The following is a 20571-nucleotide window of genomic DNA, read 5'->3' as shown; positions in this document are numbered from 1 at the left end:
AATCAGCTGCCAACAGGGAAAGTTTCCTCCAAATCCTGTTCCTCAGATGTTGGCTTCAACCCTGGAGCATTAATATTTATATCCCCTGTAAGCACTGTCTGTATTTGTTTGCTCTGTGTCCCTACCACAGTAACTGAATCTTCTGGGTGTCCCAAACGAGGACAAAGGCTCTCACTGACATTTTTTCAGCTTAAAACAGAGAAGCTCCTTAAGTGAAATCTAGAAAGAAAAAAATAAAGTACAATCCCAGACATTATGCCCATCCTGGAATAACTTTATAATTATTTTTCTAAGCTTAGAAAACAGTTTTGCTCTTCTGGTAGGCTGCACAAAGAGACCAAGCATATTAAATACACAGAATAAGTGATGTCAAGTAATGCAGTTCTACTTACACCATGTTGAAGAGGGATGGGAATGGTAGGGACACAAATAAGTGTGAAGGGATGATGTTAATATGTGAAAAACGAGGTTCACATAATTTTTATAGAATTTAAAAGTTTAATAAAAAAGACAATTAGGAGAAAAAAATAAAGAATACAGATATGGCCGGGTGTCTCTGCATTCAGCCGAGAGAGCACACCTTCCTAACAAATGATTGTCCCTTAAAAACAGAATCCTACTACATATCCATAAATTCTCATACATATTCATACATTCTTCTTAGGATCTTTGGTGTTCTTCTGTTCAGTTTTTTCTTTTCCCCTTCCCAATAGATCAATCTTCTTGGCGCCATTGAGATTTACATTCCCTGATACCAGAAATGCAATAAATTCCTCCCCCCAGAGTTCTGGTCACTGCTGTCTTCATCTGGATAAGATAGTTTACAAAAGAAAAAAAAAGGGTCTCCAGCTATCTTTTTCAGTCTTTGGGTTATACAGACAAAAGTAGTTTTTGTTTTAATGCTGTCATAGCTTAACACATATGTATTATACCACTATTTCTAAGTTTCATCAATAACAGAAATAAAGAAAACTACATTAATACAACAAAAATTTCCATTCTTATACACATAACATTCATTTTAATATTTGTGAAAAGCCAACAATATATGTATCTATAACAAATACCTTACTGAATCAAATTTACTAAAATATTATCAATGAGATGGACAGTTAACTGCTAACATGAACTGTAAGCACAGGTACAGAGCAGAAATCTCATCATTCTTAATTTGTCAGTCTGTGTTACAAACAGAAGGCTTCAAAATTAAAATAAAGCCCCTTTCTGATGAAGTTGCCAGGGAGAATAATTAAACATATTGAGCTGTGGTGCTGCCAGCTGATCCCCTCTCAGTGGGCAAAGCTGCGTCTGAAAAGATATGCAATGATATAGCAAAGCTGGATCTGAAATCTGTCCTTTCAGTGAGGAAAGCAGCTCCCAGGCCCAAGACCTCTCCCATGCTGTCCACCACTAGCTGCCTCTGTCCCTGACCTCCTTCAGGACTGCAAAACTTATTCAAGAAAAAGGCTTTGCAATGAAGGATTTTCTGCATAGCACAGGAGCACCACACATATGAACATGACATTCATGGCACATAGTTCTGTCTTGTTTATCTGTTCAGCATCCTGGCATATGACTGAGGTGTCTTAGTGTTACCTCAACATACCAATGTCCCTGCACTGTTCCAAGAAACAGTGGATTAGATGTGAAGCAGAGAGGGCCATGAAGATGAAATAAAATTTGGAAGGAGAAAATGAGAAAATTGTTCTGGGCAAAAAACAAAAGCTTGTTTGAAATACTTAGAGAATAATGAGGTAATATAGGTAATGTAAAATTATTATTCAACAGCACCAAGGAAAAGGCTGGGATACAGGAAGGACCAAGAGTATAGATGACTGAAGAATACCAAGAGACATGAAGGAAAGGAATAGGGAAAAATCAGAGATGGAAAAAATCATTATTTGTTGGAGGTTAGGGTTTTTCCTTTTGTTTCTTTCTCTCATAGAGTTTTGTGGCTAAGAGACTGTAACGACCAGTAAGAGAGGCAAAAAAGGTGAGGGAAGCATGCAGCTGGCTACTCTTACCTGGGAGGTTTTCTTTTTGGAAGGGCAAAGATACCATGAGATTTGGGCGGGGTGGTGAAGGGCTCTGGGCTCCACTCGCTCTTGGCATCGAAGGAAGCACAGCTGGTCTGCAGTCGCTGCCCAGAGGACTCGCTGCCACGATGGAGTTTTTGTCCTTCCACTGAATTTCATACTGTGGGTGAGCCTTTGCTTACAAGAGCATCTGTTGGACTGGGGCCTTATTAACACCCAATCTGACTGGAAGGGACCCTCACCAACTGTTTGGATGCCTCAAGGAAAACCCAAGACCCAAAACCCCTTCCTGGAGGGCACGTCTCCCTGACTGCCTGCAGCAGCTGCTACAGGAAAAGCCCAGCTGCCACTTTTTCTACTACACTCTAACCCAGTAACCCCTGCCTGCAGGGACACCCCACAGCTCTTGCTACAGCTGTGGAGTTGCTGCTGTGGTGTGTACTCATGCCTGCTGTCCCTGCTGCGGCCCATTTTCACCACCCAGCGCCGCCCACCATCACTGCATGAAGGCGATGCAGCTGAGCCCTGCGCCACAGCGCCAACTGCAGGCTCGGGGGAATCATCGCACCTGCTCAGCCAGGAACCAGCAGCGCCCCTGGCCTGGAACTGCACTGAGGGGAAGGCGCTGGTGGCAGAGAGAAGGCTGGCACTGGGTTCAAGGTTTGGTTTGTGCTGCTGCCTTGTTGTTTGTTTGTTTGCCTTGTTATACATACTAGTAAAGAACTGTTATTCCTTTTCCCATATCTTTGCCTGAAAGCCCTTTAATTTCAAAGCTGTAAAAAATCTGAGGGAAGGGAGTCATATTTTTTCATTCCAAGGGAGGTTCCTGCCTTCCTTGGCAGACACCTGTCTATCAAACCAATACATTATTGTAACTTTTCTAATTATTATTTTTTTTAGAACCTGTTTCTGCATAGTATCTGACTTAACCATGTATCCAACAAATAGCCGCAGAGAAATTCACAGTTGTGGAAATGGAGAAGAGACAAATTGTATCTGCTTCACTCTGACTCTTCTTGGAAGCTGGAGCTGATTATTGTTTGGACACACAACAGACAGATCAATTTCTGCAGATGTTTGACATCCACCCTTCCAGAACATTTATGGGCAGGCCAGAGGATGAATGCTTTCAGCAGAAACTTCAGTTTCCTCTGCTGCTTCAGATGAAGTTAGAATTTTTGTTCTGGAAAGCACCTGTTCCAAATGCAGGCAGTCCACACCTCACAGCAATGCTCCTCCATGCCACTATCCAACACCTTGTGATGCCTGAAACCATCGATCCAACAACTGCTGATGAGCTACTTCCAAAGAGAATGAGAATCCAGCATTGCTTTTGACTGTTTTGCTTTACAGGAGAAAGCAAGCATTTAAATGTTTGAGTGGCTTGGAGGGTGTCCTGGGGTGACTTTATGATACTGGTAATCCCAATCTCCTGCTTTATATATATATATTAAGTTCTGCACCTTTAAGCTTAGCTTTGGGGCTAGGGAAGTTGAAACTGCTGGAGGCTGATGGGAGTTTTTCTCTTGACCAATAACTAGCCATTTCTGAGAACTGGCAGTGATTTTGACCATTGAAAAGTGAGATCGACCTGTGAACACCTACTTTAAGATGTAAGTCCAGGAATTTCTGATTCTCTTTGGTTTCTGGTTTGGTTTGGTAACAGGCTCTGGCTCAGCCTCCTTCCCCACCGCCCGCAGGCCGGACAAAGCCACAGAGGGCGGGGGGGAAGAAATGGAGCCATCCGGTTCCTGACTCAGTTTGCAGTTTTTGCCGCTGAACTGAAACCTGACCCCATGTACATCTGCAGCTTGAGCAAGACTTCAACTCGTTTACTACCTGGATGAGACTTGCAGATTAATCCTTTTTTTTCCCAGAGAGAGAGGAAGAGAGAGAGGGAGCGATCAACATATAAGGAGACACCATAAACCCATCAAAGACAGTGAAGAAAAGAATTAAATTTAGAGGGGCAAGAGAAATAAGGAGATGCTTTAATAAACTGAAATATTTTTCTGTTAAAGCTATGGAGATGGACAGTAGTGTTCTGAAAAAAACTCCTTTAATTCATGACAGAGTATATTGGGAGGAATGGAATGTTTTAAAGTGTGGTTTTTGAGCAAATGGTAAAGTGGTTGTGATACTGTGAGATGCTGGAACAGAGGGGGAGAAGTAATAGTTGAAGATTTGTGGCCTTTAAGAGGCAAAGAGAAAACTTTTGTTTCCAGAGGGGCTCACAAAAACAGACGAAGAGAACTTTTGCCTTTGAATAACTCATCTTTAAAAATGGCATCCCTAGACTCATTTGACCCATAACACACCTCAGAGTGATGTGAAATGGGAGGAGTGAACTGATGGCAGAATTTCCACCCAGTTGGCATCAGAGAAATAGAAAGCTATAAAGGAAATAGTTTTCTTGAAAAAAACTCCATAGATTTGCAGAAGAAGACTTCTTTATCTCTACAAAGACTGATGAAAGGATTATAGCAAGAATTGAGACTGTTTTAACCACCAAAGTTTTTTTGTCTCTATGTTGTCATGTGAACAAGGGAATGGTTGGGTAGTGGGAGAGAAAGGGGTTATTCTGGAAGTTTTATTCTAGTTTCTTATTCTTGTAGTTTTTGTTAATAAACTTTCTTTGTTCCTTTTAAGTTTTAAGCCTGTTTTGCTCTTGTTCTCATCCATATCTCACAGCAAGAAATAAGTAAGTTTTCTAGTGATGTTTTAGTTACTGCTTTAAAACCACAACACTTATTTGGTGTGTTGGCTGGGAAATGAAATTGGCAAATCTGAACCACTACAGAGGGTCAGAACAAGGATAGTACTTCTCTCGAGCTAAAGACATAAGACAATTTCTGCAAGAAATCTGAAGAGAAACTTGTCCATAATTATACTTATTCACATAGGAAAGAAACCATATATCAATTTAGACTACCAAATGACAGAATTAGTTGTCTTACTTTTCCGTAGTCCTGTAGAAAAACTTGTGAAGACATTTTTGGGAAGGCTTCAGGCCAAATGCCCATTTTAATTTGAAGAGGAAAGCTTCTTCCTACCAATTCTCAATGCCAGATTACATAAAAACGCAGGTGAGGCACTGCTAAAAAATGGGAATTCAGCAGCAGCACCCAAGTCCCCCTGAAGAGCATTCAGACAGTTTTGAAAATACTGTCTGTAATATTATCGACAGGCTTCCCTCTCATTCCCAGTCATGTGTTCCCACTGGCAAAAAAATAACCTTCTGTATGAAGCAGACTTAATACTATGAAAAGTAAGTGAAGCAAGTACATGTGTTTCCTTCCATGTATGAATCTATCAGAGAAAGCAAAACAGGATTTGGTCTTCCATCATGAAGAGAATGTTAAAGAGGCATCTGCTTTTTCCAGTTTGAATAATTTCAGTGAAACAGACACCCAGGTGGCAGCCAGGAGGACTGGGATTTCTCAGCTTGGGCTACAGCTAATATAAGATGTGTTTCATCCTGAAGCCAAGTATCTCACACTGAGAAGAGCAGCACTCCATCATTTTGCTGGTTTTCCTGCCTGGAGTGACACCAGCTTTCCTGTGGGATGAACAGGTCACTCCACCTGACCTGAATTTGCACTCAAAAGGCCTTTGCCACAAACCAACAAAAAAGAAAAAGCCTGGGAAACTGAAGGTGAAATGGTGGCTCTTCTCCAGTGAAATCCTTGAGGAATTTAGTTACTCCCTTTAAGAGAACAAGGAATTCACACAAAAAGATCAATATCCAAATGTCATGCACAAAATCTGTGGGAGCTGTTTAATACAGAAGTTTTATGAAGCAGTCACATAGGAAAGCCCCACATTTTGTGACAGCGAGCAGAAGAAAGAGACCCTTGAAAGGAAAAATATGATTAAAAAAAATCAGCATGCCATTAAAACAAGCAAAAATACACATTATATTACATGAGTGAAGTGTGTTTTATTTAGTGTAGGTGTCATTTTTTATTAATTCATATCCTAAGTGCTAAGGTGTTTTCTAAAGCCATTAGGTGGTGCTTTCAGTAAGTAATAGAATAAATAGTTCTTGCATGGTTCCCTTTTGCATTGTGTTCTCGGTTTCTGAAGTAAAAGGAAGTTGAAGCAAAATACCACAGATGCCTCCTCCTTCTGAAGCCCAGTGCCCTGGTACAAAGTTGTGCATCACGTTTCTGAGGCACTCTGGCTCCCCTCCGGCGTGATAAACTGCACTTTGGGCACAATGAGTGAGGAGTTGGTTCTCCGCATGGAGTTGCTCCTCCGAATGGAGTTGTTTCTCCTCATGGAGTTGCGCTTCCTCAGGGAGTTTTGGTGGGACAGCTCGCTCTTCTGCAGGGTCTGGATGAGGATGGAGGGCTTCTCATCAAGCTCCCGGGCACTGCAGCGCGGCGCAGCCACTTTGACAGTGTTGCCAAACTTGGAGTAGTCAACAGAGTACACACCTTCCTCCTCAGTGACGATGGGCACGAAGCGGTGACCCCACAGGATCTCCTCTGCCACGTAGGAGGTTCTCGCCTGTGTCGTGATACCGGTGGTTTCTACGACCCCTTCCAGTATCACAATGAGCTCCAGGTCCTGGAGTGCCAGGTCAGAAGCAGAGATATCATAAAGAGGACTCTGCTTGTCTATGACATGACAAATGATCAAGGGAGCCACCAGGAAAATGTTGTTGCTTTCAATGGGGTTATCCACGGGGATATCCACTTGGTGAATGGGTATGACTTCTCCTTCAGGGGTCGTGGTCTTTCTCACGACCTGGATTCTCACTGAGGCGCTGATGATCATACTCTTCCTCAGGTCCCCCACCCGGAACATGAAGCAGAGCTTGCTGTTGCGGACGGCAATGACTGCCTGCCGGCTGAAGATCAGTGTCTCGGCCCGCCGGTGAGCTTGTGCTGTCTTCATGAATATGCAGCCCAGCATGACAGCATTGATGATCAGCCCCACAATATTCTGCAGGATCAGGACCGTAATAGCTAGGGGACATTCCTCAGTCATCATCCTGCCCCCAAAGCCAATGGTCACCTGGACTTCAATGGAGAAGAGGAAAGCGGAGGTGAAAGACCTGTAGGGGAAGATTGCACCCAGTTAACTCTCACGACACAGAGCACATACTGATAAGCTGTTAACATGTGCTTCCAGAAACAAGCTTAAGGACCTGTTTGTATGGCTCTAGTACACACAGACCTTTTGTTAACACCAGCCAAAGCATTGCATGCTTGATGGCTCAGATTTGTGTGGTTGGTGTAGTTTCTACTGGTGGCAGGGAAGACCTCAGAGCCTGAGCTCCTCAAAGACCATCTGGGTGACCCTGAGCAGCTCAGGGAATCTCTGTTCAGGAGCACAGGCTTCCTACTGGCTTAGTGAACAGCTCTGGAACAACTGGGCTTTCCACCTTCTCCATCCGATGAAGCCCTTGGTGGAGAGAGGTGGTTTTGGCAAGCATGGGCAATCAGCTGGCACACTGAGATCCTTCCACCAGCCTGTGCAAGGAAGGGAAACGGAAAACTTCAGTACTTCACTCATGCTACCTGAATTATAACCCAGTATTTCCTGGTGGGGGAAAAGGGGCTTTCCCAGATTTGTGACACTTCCCAAACCCTTGCTCACCTTGTGGCTGAGCAGGATGAGCTTGCAGAGAGAGGTCAGTGGCACATCCTGGCAGTAGGACAGTGCTGTGACCCAGGGTTTGGGTTCAGCTCACTGCCAGGGCAAGACCAGCTGGAAAATTTCAACACCAAAGTTGGATGTAGAAGTGTGGGTTAAGTTAAATACCCTAAAATTCTATGGTACTGGACAGAAAATGCTGCCCACAAACTTCCCAAGATACATTATTTATAGCAGCCACAAAGTCATATCCCCTGTATATATCAAGGTCCTTAACTTCTTTTTATATTTATTTATTCTTTTATTCCTTCCAGATACATCCTTCCAGTGCAATTCAATAAATCTGAAGCATCAGAATGCTTAACAGGGCTAGACAGTGGAAAATATATCCTGCCCATGAAGATGGTCTAAATAATTTGTTGAGATTACTTTGCTTTTCAATTAATCTGCTTTTAAACATTTTTTTTTTTTTTCTAGACATATTTTCACTGGGATATCAAGGACACATGTGAATAGCATTATCAATATCAAGGATAATTTTCTGTGCAATGAGAAAGTCCATCTTTCAGAAAACCAACCAGTCTCTGCACAGGTATCTTTGAAATAAATTTATTTTTTTGCCTTTTCTATTTTTCTTAAGCATTAACAAATTCCTTTGTATTGAGGGGGTTTATTTTGTATTTCACTCTGAAGAAACCAGGGACAAAGGAGTGTCATGGAGTTACTTTACCTTTAAGAAAGTTTAAGTTGTTGGGAACTGCCTGGAGTCTTTTCTCCTGACCAATTATCGGTCATTGCTGAGAACTGACAGCAGTTTAGGCCATTGAAAAGTGGGATCAACTTGTGAACCCTACCTTAAAGTGTAAAACCAGAGCTCTCTTGGTTCTCTTTGTTTCCTGGCTGGGAAGGGCGGCAGAGCTCCAGGCCTCCCGTTCCCTGCCCAGGCCATGAGGCCGGGCGGGGACTGGGCTGGGCCCAGCGTCTCCCGGCCGGGAGATGCGGGCCCTGAGGAAAAAGTTTTCTCCGGGCTCCGGCCGGGCCGGGCCGAGCCGATCTCTGGCTCGGCTGCAGGTTTTTTGCTGTAACTAAATTCAGAAAAGAAACTGCTGAGTGAAGAAGGAGAGAGGCTCTGGACCTGCAGCGGGCTGGGCGCGGCGACTACACTCTCCAGAGCAGCCATGAGGAACTTTCCATCGCAGACGGCTCCAGCTCCTGCACCGGCTGAGGCCACAGAACTACCTACTACAGCCTGGGCAAGATTTTAACTCTTTCATTTCCCAGATGAGACATGCGGATTAATCTTTTTATCCAGAGAGAGAAAAAGAGAGTGATCAACATGAAAAGAGACTTTATAAACTACCAGTGACAGGAAAGAAAAGAAGCTTCAGAAAAGGCAGAGAATTAAGAAGATGCTTTAATTAAGCTGAAATATCTTTCTGTTAAAACTATGGAAATGGACAATAAGGTCTTGAAAACACTCCTTTAATTCATGACAGTAAATAGGGAGGAATAGAGTGTTCAAAGTGTAAATTTTGAGTAAAAAGGTAGAGTAATTATGGTACAGTGAAGTGCTGGAAGATTTGAAGCCTTGAGAGGCAATGAGAAAACTGTTTTCTAGTGAAGCTCACAGAAACAGATGAAGAAGACTTTTTGCCTTTGAATAACTTATCCTTAAAAATCCCATCCCTAGACCCATGGCCCATACACACTTGAGAGTGATGTGAAAATGGGAGGAGTGGGCTCTAATAACAGCAGCTCTGGGCAGCTAACATTAGAGCAATGGAAAACTATAACAAAAATAGTTTTTCTTGTGAGAAACTCCATAAATTAACAGGAAGAAACTTCTGTTTCTCTATAAAGACTGGTGAAAAGACTGTAGCAAGAATTGGGACTGTTTTAACCATCAAAGTTCCAAAGTTTTTGTCTCTTTTGTCATGTGAACAAGGGAATAGTGGGTAGACAAGGGATGAAAAGGTTTTTCTGGAAGTTTATTCTGGTGTTCTTATTGTAGTTTGTCAATAAACTTTTCTTTTTTTTTTCCTTTTAAGTTTTATGCCTGTTTTGCTCTTGTTCTAATCCATATCTCACAGCAAGAAATAAGTAATTTTCTTAGTTATTGGTTTAAAACCACGACAAGGAGTTAATTAATAGAATCCATTTAATGACTTCTTATAATCATTACAAGCAGAATGAAGCTTCTGGATTCAATTTCAGTCAGCTTAATTCAGCTTAAAACTCTGTCCAGTAAGTAGTCTGACTTCCCTTAGCAGTACCCATTCTGTTTTTTTTTTTAATTTGTTTGTGGTTTTTGTTTGTTTGTTTTTTTAAAAAAAACAAAAAAAATCAATAACAACAACAAAACAAACAAAAAAACTCATAAAACCAATCCACCTTTTTAACAGTGGAAGTGAAAGAATAAGTTTGGAAAGCATTTTAACTGTGTGAAATGGGTGAAAATGCAAATCACACAGTTCCCAGGTTCTTCCCCCAGAGCTGTGTAGCAGCTTTCATATTTGGATGTTTGCTTTCTGTTGCAAAGAGATATGAGGCTTAGAAATTTCTGCAGTACTTTGTAAAATGAAAGGACTGTGCAAGCTCCAGGCACTTGCTAAAATTTCCAAAGCCAGGTTTTCCTGTAAATATGTAATGGCATCTACCCAAGAAAGCTCTTCTGAAATATCTGTGGGCCTAAACCTCAGGGGAGTAGGTTAAAAATTATTTATCATGATTTTGGCATTGCAATATTAAAGATATTTTACACCCAAAAACTTGCCATTCTTAAAGATGTCAACAATCACATTGTTACTTCATGATTTTGACTAAAGTGGTAGCCAGATTTCCCGAGGAAAGGAAAAGATTTCCCATGGCTTGGACATGGGCACTGGAGCAGCTATGGGGAGACTCCACGTGGACACCCCACGAGGGTAGGGGGTGTGTTCTTTGGCATGAGCTAAACCTGAAATTATGTTGATTCATTCATTGTGCGTCCTAGCAGACATCCTGGAAGAGCCACAGGCAGCTATGGGGAGGGAACAGGGGCAGAGTCCTGGCTGTGGATGTGCCTGGCCCCAGTGGCATGAAGCCGTTGGCCTCCAGCTCAGGATCTGTGGGATGATACAGCAGCCACACCGAATGAGCCACCAGCCACATGCAGGGATGTCGCCTCAGCTGACCCTGGTGAGCTGCAGGGTTATAGCTGTTCACTAATTCCAGCTGGACAGATCCCACAAATCCAGGAAATGCTGGGGGTAACACTCCTGTGGGTGCAAGCTGGGTCATGACATCTCATTTCAGATGAAACTGCTTATGGCCAGACATTGGAAAAGAAATAAGACAGCAGGCTCTGCTCCAATTCTCCTCAACCTAGTGAAGGGTAGCTTGGAAAAATTCCCTCTTCTTTTACCTTGGAAAATCCCATTTAGCAAAAAAAAGTGTCAAAACAAAGGGAGAATTAAATCTTTACTACTTTGTGAGCCAGATACAAAGTCCCTTCAGACTTGGTGGGGTACCTCAAAATTTTGTGGGAGAAAAGTAAAAAGGGAAGTGAATTCACTGATGTCTCAGAGCACCCCACAACCCCCAGACCCTCACAGCACTGCAATGTGTAAAGGCAGATGATCTGGGCAGCCTGGTGGTACAGAACCAGGACTTTTCTACCTAAAAACCTAGTGCTAAAAAAGCAGATTTAATTGGTGAGATCCTGAAGTGATCTTATGGCTTATCCCACCTGCAATTCACAGTCTTCTTTTCCATGTATATGTCAGCTTATCAGTGCCCTGACAATTGTGGCTTTGGGTACAGAGAGTAAAATACTTCAACAGGTGGCATTTAATCCAGTCATCCCTTAAGCTTTCACTGTCTGACACAAATGCACAGTGTGGAAAGTGTTCCTCTGCCCAACTGCTGGCCTATGGCTTCGCTAAGGCATTTTGAAATCCTGCATATTTAACACTCATGAAAGTCATCTTGAAACACACTTAGTTTTGTCCTAAGTGACACAATTCCTGGCACCTCTGGCTGGTGCCCTGCCTGACACCCAGGGCTGGTTCCCTGCCTCTCAGGCACTGCTCTAGAGGGAGCACCTCTGGCCAACATGGCGCTGGGAATACTCCCGCTGCTGTAGACAACGTTACAATACATATAACACATACCCACTCTTGCAGCAGGCTCTTATCTCGACAGGCAATCGAGTTACCCACAGAGTGTGGAGACACATGAAAAGCAGCAGGTCTCCCTCTCTTTCAGATCCTGTAAGGAATCAAAGACATCTACAGTACAGTATTTTCCAAGCCCGGGAGGCTTGCTGAGTTTACGCAGTCTAGAGGAAAACACTGCACTTTTCAACTGTCTCAACGAAACCCAACGGTTCATGTACACTAAAAGCTGCACTTCAGACAACACCAGGACAGCCCCCACTTCCTTCATCCCACCAAAGTCAACTTTACCTAACACATGTCACACACGGCGTCCACTTCGTGCTGTTTGAAGGGTTTTCTGTGCTCGGGTCCATGTCGCCATGGGCAAAGGCCACCAGCCACCACATCATGGCAAAGAGCAGCCAGCTGCACAGGAAGGACATGGTAAAGATGACCAGTGTGTGACGCCACTTCAGGTCCACCAGGGTGGTGAAGATGTCTTGCAGGAATCGCCCCTGCTCACGGATGTTCTTGTGAGCCAGGTTGCAGGCGCCATTCTTGGCGATGAAGCGGGCTTTGCGTGGGCGGTCACGGATGCGCGGCTTGCGCAGGTTCTCAGCAGCGATACGTGCCAGCACATACTCTTCAGGGATGATACTCTTGCGAGCCAACATCTTCCTGCCACCATAGTCCACTTAGGGAGATGTGAAATGGGAGGTGGTCTCTCTAGCAAGTCTCTGCAGGGTTTGCTTTACCCTGCAAAACAGAGAAAACCTGGTCAGACTTGTCACCTGTGCAAGAAGACCCGATTAGGTACCACCTGCCAAACCCCACTACATTAAATGCTGGTTCTACAGTGTCCTCCCTCTCTCAGACCATCGTTTTTATATGAATAGCTGGTATCAGCTCGTAGCAGAAATGAAAGATGCTACTGGGAGACTCCTTGCAGGAAGGAAGGCTAACACAGCAGTCTCACAAAGTCGATGTAAAGCACCGTGACAGACAGCAGCTCGGTTCCTCAGGCTGCTTCTCCGGGAGACACCAGTGCTCAGATGGGGACCGCAACACGAAGCACTAAGTTTTTCGTATCCCTCAGGACCTGGAGAATCAGACGTCTATGGTTTGAGTCGAAGTTAATCTGCGGAGACAGGGCAGAGACTCCCTCCTTACGGCTGCAGCCCCGCAGAGCATCTAGCCCGCCGGCTGCCCCGTCCTCTGAGAGCATCACAAGAAGGAGTTGAGCTGGAGCCGCGGCAGGCAGGGAACGGGACTCCTCGGAGTAGTCGGTCGCATTTTCCCTCGCAGCTCTCCGTCCCTTCCGGGATCAGGCGGGAAAACCCTCCCTTTATTCCCAAACTTTGTCCCCAAACGGGTAACAGAACAAACCTACGGAAAGCCAGGCTCCCCAGCGGCTGACCTGTCCCGACAGGGGAGGGCAGGGCTGCCCCACCCCCCGGCGCCTCGCAGGGTCCCCCCAGCCCCCGGCACCGCCGCCACTCACTACGGAACGGGGCGGGACGCGGCCGGGCCCGGCGGAGCGGGGCGGGAGGAGCGGGGCAGCAGCTCCGGGGGATGCGCGAGGGGATGGGGCGGGGCTCGGGCTCGGGATGCGGGGGTCGGGCACGGGATGCGGGGTCGAGCTCGAAGTGCGGGGCCGGGAGTGGCGGTCGGGATGCGGAGCAGGGGCGCACATGCTCCCTGCGCTCCGCGGTGTCTGCAGACGATGGGTTGTGAGGGGGTTTTAGACAGGTTCCAGCCCATGTAACAGCGGAGCAAGATGCTAACACTGCTGGTCTGTGCCATTTCGCGAGTTACACAAAGCTGCGCCCCTGCCTGCTTCCCCTGGCAAGCCAAGAGTTGTGCCTTCCTAACTTAATCTTCCTTCGAATCTGTCAGAGACAGAGGAAACGAGGCATATGCTAAGTGTTTGGGGAACCGAAGCCAGAATCTCATGACCTTTGCAGCTTTGAACAAACTTAATTACCTGTCTCTACCAAAAAGGAAGGAAGGACATTTCACAGGTCGCAAGCTCTTGCTGAGCAGCATCAGGCCCGTTGTAATGGTCGGCTGGGAAATGGGCACTGGCAGATGGGGATTTGTATCTGGGATGGGTGTAGGAGGATTTATGTACAATGACAACCTCTCCCCCACCTTCCTACTGAAATCCCTGAAGTTGTTTCTCATTCCCAATGGTTGAGGTTAACAATTTTGGCCCTTGTGTTTAATGGAAACTTGCATTCTTAGAAATTGCAGCTTTTTTGGGGTTTTTTTTGTTTTGTTTTTTTTTTGTCCCGATGTCTTAAGGTTTGTAATGGGAAGAAAAAACAGTACATCAATGTTATGAAAATATCTAAATTTAGATTTTAATGAAGCAAAGTGCAGAGGTTGTGTCAGATTAAGTCCCTAATACCTGTGTGTGTGTGTGTGTGTCTGTGTCTGTGTATGTGGTGGGGAGGTTCTAAAATTTTCTGTGTATCACTCAAGTAAATCACCTGTAGGGTATAAAATTTCTACAGAATAAAATACCTCGCTTCTCTGTAAACTAGGGAAAAGCTTGACAGGCCTACTGCAATCAGGAAGGTTTTAAGCATATTCAGGCTTGGAAAAACTGAGAAGGCACTTTTGACAGGCAGTGTGATCAGCTTGAAGATATCCACCCTGCTGAACACATGCACGTGGTTAACTTTAAATAGATGAGAAGTTCCTGGAAAATTTTCCAGCACTGGCTTTTGCTAATACCACATACCCAGTAGCGAGAGGAGAGACAGACACAAAGCCCCAGTCATATTATGCAATTAGCTTAATATTTATGCATGAAATTAACTTCAGGCAGATGGAAAACTGAAAATCAGGATCTAAGCCAAATACCTTTAGATTCTAACCAGACTCTGAGTACAAACACATAAAGTCACTTGGGTGGGTATCTGCAGGGTCAGCGTTGTTGGTGTGTGGTATTTCATGGGCCACATGAGATGTTCCCAGAGAACTTGGGAAATTATCCTTCTACAAATAGGGTGGTAGAGACAGCTGTAGAGGGGCTGACTCATTTCATTCATGCAGCCTCCAAAAGTGCATCTCACTTGGATGTAACTATTGGAAATAACTGGTTTAATACACATGGAAAAAAACCCTGTTCCCTTTCCCTTTTTCCCTTTTCCTTATTCTCTTCTTGTGCCCTTCTCCCATTTAGCTCCTGTGAAGTATTTGTTCTGTTCTAGGGCAAGAAACAAGATTGTTGTTCCCCAGTATGGCTGCTAAGTGCAGCTCAAAAAATAAATGTGGGAACTGCATGGAACACTTCCCACCCCTTACTTCTTCATGAGACCCTTGAATTGGTATAACTTTGTTTTTGACACAAATTAGCTCATGCTACATGCCAAATTGCACAGCTTCCTCTGAAGTTCTTGAAATCCACAGCTTTATAATCAGGGGACAGAAACACCAAGAAATGTTGCTTTATTTACTTGCCACCTCAGAGTATAACTCACATGTGTGACTGTTTTCAGCCTCATCCCCTTCTCACTCAGCCCCTCAAGCTGCTGCTGTGCTTCTTACCCCATCTCTGCTGGTAGTGAGTGCAACTGTGTGACACAGCGTGTGGATTAGCAACCAGTTTGGAAAAATGGATCAAACCCATCTTTGAGGGCAGGTGGAAGCAAGGAGCAACATTCCTTGAGCTACTCAAGTGGACCAGAAACTGCTGCCAGCTCTGGCACTGTCAGGAGTCTCTTGTGAGCTCTCAGGACCACATGTTCCCTACTAACCTGCTGGAGGTTTCCTCCTTCTTAACTGGTACCATGCAGAGGCTGGAATTCTTGTAGCTGAGATAGGAAGGGATCCATCAAACACACACAAATAGTCCTGGCACAGCTCCAATGTGGCTGAACAAAAGTTACTGAGCCTTTCACCCACCATCATACATTGCAGGAAAAGTGCTCATAAAATCCCATCTTTCCCTCTCTACCTGTTCAAAGCTGGAAGAGATGCCTTCCTCCTCACTTTTACTGGAGATGAGTTTTGAGGAAGCCTGCTGGGCCATGACCACAGGGATGTGAGGATCAGGAGCTCCAGGCATGACTCTGAGCACAGCATCCATTTCCCCAAGTTCCTGTGTATGAATACGCTCTGGAGAGTGACAGCTACTAAAACCCTTCCCCTCTGACCTTTTAAATACTTGCTTGTTTGCCACATGAACACTTGAGTCTGAGATTTAAGTAATAGCCGTGAAAAACTCCTAAAATGTCTCCTAACATATTTGGTAAGGAACAGTGTCTGAGTGTTGTGAACACAGCCTTTTCAGGAAAAAAAATTATCAGAATTGATGGCAGTTGTAGGTCCAGTTTTCTTATGGCCCTTCATGTGCCTCCTTCTTGCTCTTTCTTTCTCCTCCACCCACAAGCATTACTGATATTATAGTAAATATTACTTTACAATTATGCCTATCTACAAAACAGGATTAAATAATGTGCTTAGACATGAATCTGAAATTTCCACATTATAGTCGTGTCCAGCCCTTTCAGAAAATCCTGCTTTGTAATAAGTTTTGTTTGAAATTCTAATCTTAGCTTAGAGATAGGATGACTTTGCAGGCGTCCAGAGATGTCATGCACTTTGAGTGAGGCTTCCAGAGAGACACAAAGCTGATAAGCCATATTCGGATAGTGTGGGTGAACTCTTCCCTACATGAGCTGGCATGACATCCATCAACAGAAACAGCAGAAACTGCAAACTAAAGGCATCTGTTACCCTGAACCATCTCTTCCCTGCCCCTCCCCCAGCCCCCCCTTCATGCAAGAGCAGTAGGACAAAAATAGTTTTTATCATCAAAATACATGTAACTAGTGCCCCTTGTCCAATGTAAGTTGCATAGTGAAGCTTGTTCATTATGTGCCTTTTCCTGGAGTTTATCCTAAGGCTCTGGGAAGAGCAACCCCAAACTGGGATTGTTTCCTTGCTTCCTCATGCCTTAATTTATGGGGACGTTGTAAATCAATTTCTAGGTAAATTGAACATGTGTTACAGTGAGTCTTCAGCTGTGTTCCTAGAACGTGGTGTCCCTTAGGTACTTCCCCTCTCTATCTCCCCGACTTTTCCAGGGTTAAATTAAGATTATGCCAGTTTCAGAAGGGAGATGTCATGTCTCACCTTCAGATTTTATCACAGAATATCTGGCAACTCCAAACCCTCAAATCTCAGATGCTCTGGTGGGACCTGAAGAAGTAGATGGACCCAAATCTGAATGATTCAGCCATGAAAATCTGCAGTACTCAGAGTTTCTTTGACTTCCACCTTCCTGCCTATGATGGAGAAGTCTAATGGTCATATTGCTGCAGAAGTAAGGGCCTAATAATGTGGCTGGTAGAATAAAAATACATATAACCATTAAATATGCTGCCTTGGGGCATCTGTAGCTGTGATCATGAAGGATGGTAGTTCTGGACCATGTCATTTACATGAAGCTGCATTAGTTCCTTAATTACATGCTTAAATATTTTACTGCACATTGAAGTGGTATTTATGGATATAGCCTGAAAATCCTGAAATAAATTAAAGGGAGAGTTAAGAAATGTCATGGGAATAGCTATGAGGAACTCTTCTGGGCAGTCCTAGCTGGGACTGTTCATTACTTACTTGTACCGTTAATCCAAAGGTTGTATAGGCATGTAATGTATTTATATATAAAGCAGACTAATATACATACATGGGAATGAGTTGCAGGGGCCACTGAAATGTGCAGTGTGCTGTCGTGAGCTGGATGCTGCATTATTATAGAGCAGCTCATGGGATGAAAATCCCCATGTTCCATGAAAATGAAAGGAGGCATCTTGCATGTGATGAATGACAATTGCACCTAAAAGAAACCAATTAAAAATGTATTTTAAATAACTGTTTGTTTATAGTATTCAGAATGTGGTTTATTATATTAGAGAAATGAGCAGCCCCTGCCAGGAGTGTCTGTTCTGTTTGCATGGGTAGTATCTAGCAGCAGACAAATGCTATCAATAGTGAATATTTAATAGTAACTGTAGGAAATAGATTTTCTAAAAATCTATTTTCTCTTGACAGATTACACTTGGAAGCTTCTTGGCTTCATTCAAGCCAATACTTGAAGCTGTCCTGCCAAAACAAAACAGTATCAGCAAGTTGCTAATTTGTACAAGTCAGCAAACTTTTGGCTCACGACAATTTTTTTCATCATTTGAATACCTGATAGTCTTTTCCTACAGTTCTGCACAGAGGTCAATTCTAATGGAGAAAAAACAGAGCAGTAAAAAAACAATGAAATTATTGGGATGTTTGCATGGCAATGGATAATTTGATTTACAGTTTTGTTTTCTGACTTCTTTTAATAGTCTCTTAGTTTGGCCTCTGAAAGGATTTAGTTTCCAAAGAAACTAAGGAGTTCTTCACATGCCACCATGGAATTCATATCAGAGAATTTACATAGCATATTTAGATTTTGAATAAAGCTTTTATAAGATGCTACTTGAGGATTCAAGTATGCTCAGTTAATTTTTGCTTTTAATCACGTTTAGTGTGAGAATCATTGCTCCAGAGAGGTGTTTACAAGTGGCACTGTGGTTTCAGTGGATATTTTAGAGTTGACTTTGACTGGCAGTATCACACTGGGGACACGGGGTTATAGTGCTTCCAAGGGGAACAAACTCCAGCTTCTGACACTGGATAATGGAAGCATGATAATGAAAACATGGCCCCTGTCCACAGCTTTTTTATAAAGGTAGCTGTTGACTCAAGTGCATTATATCTCTGTTTATTTTTTTTGATAAAATACCTACAAGCATTTGTGTGAAATGCTCATGTGAGGTTTCCTTCAGTTTTTCATGATGCATTAACAAAATTGTCTGTAAATGTTTACATCTTTACACAATAAAGCACAACAGTCCATTGCTTTGGGAAGCAAAAGAAACACATTCAATCAAATGAAACAACTTACTGTACAAGGAGTTTTTACTACTTGACCACATTTGAAATTGTATTTCTATTTTAAGAAAACACAATTCAATATTATTGCTTTCTGCAGAGGTTTTATATATAATGAGATGCAAACTTCTTTGTGCTCTATTGCTTTTTGTACTGAGTTCTATGAAGGTGTATGAATTTATAGTAGAGGTGTTCTGCTATAACAAACCTAAAAGGGGCTTGTCTAAGTGCTTGAGAAGTATTGGAGAATATATTCATTCAGCTAAACGATACAGTTGGGAAAAGCAGACACACTCCTGCAAATAAAGAGCTTTTTCAGGTCCGCAGTGCAACTGGAACTTTTAAACACTTGAGATACCTCTTGTGCATATCACTTGGCCTAACAAAGCAGAGATCTCTCCCTACAGACTTTGTCTTGCTTGTGCCCCTGGCTTAAAAGAGCTATCCCAAACTGCTCAGGGGAAGTTCCAGTGTTTCCTAGCACGATTAAGATTGGGCTCAGTAAAGATTGTGTGGGATATTTCTAGTTTGGAAGGAGCAGGAATAAGCTGTTATGAGCTGTGATGAGTTTGATGAAAGGCCACATATAGGAAGGGAACAGTTTTATCTGTGCCAGCCCTTAGACCCAGCTCAAGGACTGGGAAAGATACCCACGAGCTGTAAGGTTAAGAAACACTGTTGTGGTTCTACAAGAAGTTGCAAAACCAATTTCTGTACCTAAAGGGGACCTGCAGGAAGAGACTGTGAGGAAGTGCAGTGGCAGGAAGAGGGGGGATGGCTTCAAACTGGAAGAGTGTAGGTTTAGATTGGATATGAGGAAGAAATTGTTCGCTGTCAGGGTGCTGAGGCCCTGGCACAGGGTGCCCAGAGAAGCTGTGGGTGCCCTATCCCTGGCAGTGTCCGAGGCCAGGATGGATGGGGCTCTTGGCAAATTTGGATAGTGGAAGGGGTTCCTGCCTATGGCAGGGTGTGGAACAAGAGGAGCTTTAACGTCCCTCCCAACCCAAACCATTCTGTGATTCTATGATTGGCAACAACTTTGCTGTTTCTCTCCCAAAAACAGTTAGCAGAAAAATGAATGCAGGCAGGATGAGAAATAGTATTTAGGATCTATCCCAGAGATGACTTTACTCTGTCCATAGTTAAATTAACACATAGCCAGTGATGACATTCAAATCTCCTTTGCGAAAGGAAGAACTCAGTAGTTCTGAAGCACAGTATCACAATACTGAAAGCTTGCTTAGTTTAATGCTTAGAAAAAAAAACAAACCCCAAAACATGATGTCACTAGAGTAAGTGTCCCCCTGAAGAGCAGGGGTGTTTTGACAGGAAAGACAGGAATAGGGGAGAGCGAGTGCAGAGCCATGTGAGAGAGGAAATGGGGTAAAGGGCATGGAGCTCACCTGGGAAGGAGTGGGAGGGCATTGGCAGAATAAGGAGCATCCAGAGATAGAAGCAGGTGACTTAAAGGTCTATGATACAAGGAGATGGTGAGGAAAAAGGAGCAAAGAGGCTGTGGAAGAGAAGAAAAGCCTATCAGCAGAAGAGACAGTGTGACAAGAATCAAAGAAACAAAGTCTTCAGGCTGATGTTTCCTTTACTTGTGCACGTGACAGCCTTAGGAGACTGCTCCCAAATGGGACACATTTTAGACCTTTACATGAAATCAAAAGAAATTTGTTTCAAAGGTGTTGCTCCTTCTGCACCTTTTTCAGTACAAATCAGCTGTGCAACCATTGGCAACACCATCCTCCTTTAGAGGAAAACACAAAAAATGTTCAGCCTAAGCACTTGCAGAGACTGTACCATCATATGGACAGCGGCTATAACGGGAGGATATCTCCTTTGTCTGC

General features: G+C 43.6%; 1 protein-coding gene across 7 annotated transcripts; it reads right to left on the bottom strand.

Moving 5' to 3' along the window:
• Positions 1–576: 576 nt before the first annotated feature.
• KCNJ8 (potassium inwardly rectifying channel subfamily J member 8) lies at positions 577–20192 on the bottom strand. Of its 7 annotated transcripts, none has more exons than XM_088055561.1 (3): positions 20122–20192; positions 12086–12532; positions 577–7098 (listed from the first exon to the last, which is right to left on the bottom strand). In XM_088055561.1, exons 2-3 carry the CDS (start codon positions 12448–12450, stop codon positions 6198–6200), a joined length of 1266 nt encoding a protein of 421 aa, XP_087911687.1. In that variant the 5' UTR covers positions 12451–12532; positions 20122–20192; the 3' UTR covers positions 577–6197. The 7 variants fall into 7 exon arrangements, with proteins under 7 accessions (XP_087911687.1, XP_014118189.1, XP_014118191.1 ...); XM_014262714.2 differs by lacking the exon at positions 20122–20192 and adding an exon at positions 13163–13287; XM_014262716.2 differs by lacking the exon at positions 20122–20192 and adding an exon at positions 13194–13287.
• Between the last annotated feature and the right edge of the window lie 379 nt (positions 20193–20571).

Source organism: Pseudopodoces humilis, chromosome 5, assembly GCF_049639895.1.
Source record: "Pseudopodoces humilis isolate 2021_Gansu_Grassland_sample_001 chromosome 5, ASM4963989v1, whole genome shotgun sequence".
Classification (NCBI taxonomy): Eukaryota; Metazoa; Chordata; class Aves; order Passeriformes; family Paridae; genus Pseudopodoces; species Pseudopodoces humilis.
Note: the sequence above shows the minus strand (reverse complement) of the source record. Positions and strands in the feature narration are given on the sequence as shown.

Excerpts from the sequence above, each read along its gene's own strand:
- KCNJ8 (XM_088055561.1), bottom strand. The coding sequence starts at position 12,450 with ATGTTGGCTCGCAAGAGTATCATCCCTGAAGAGTATGTGCTGGCACGT. Across the intron at positions 7,099-12,085 it reads CCGTGTGTGACATGTGTTAG|GTCTTTCACCTCCGCTTTCC; the intron begins GTAAAGTTGACT and ends CTTCCCCTACAG.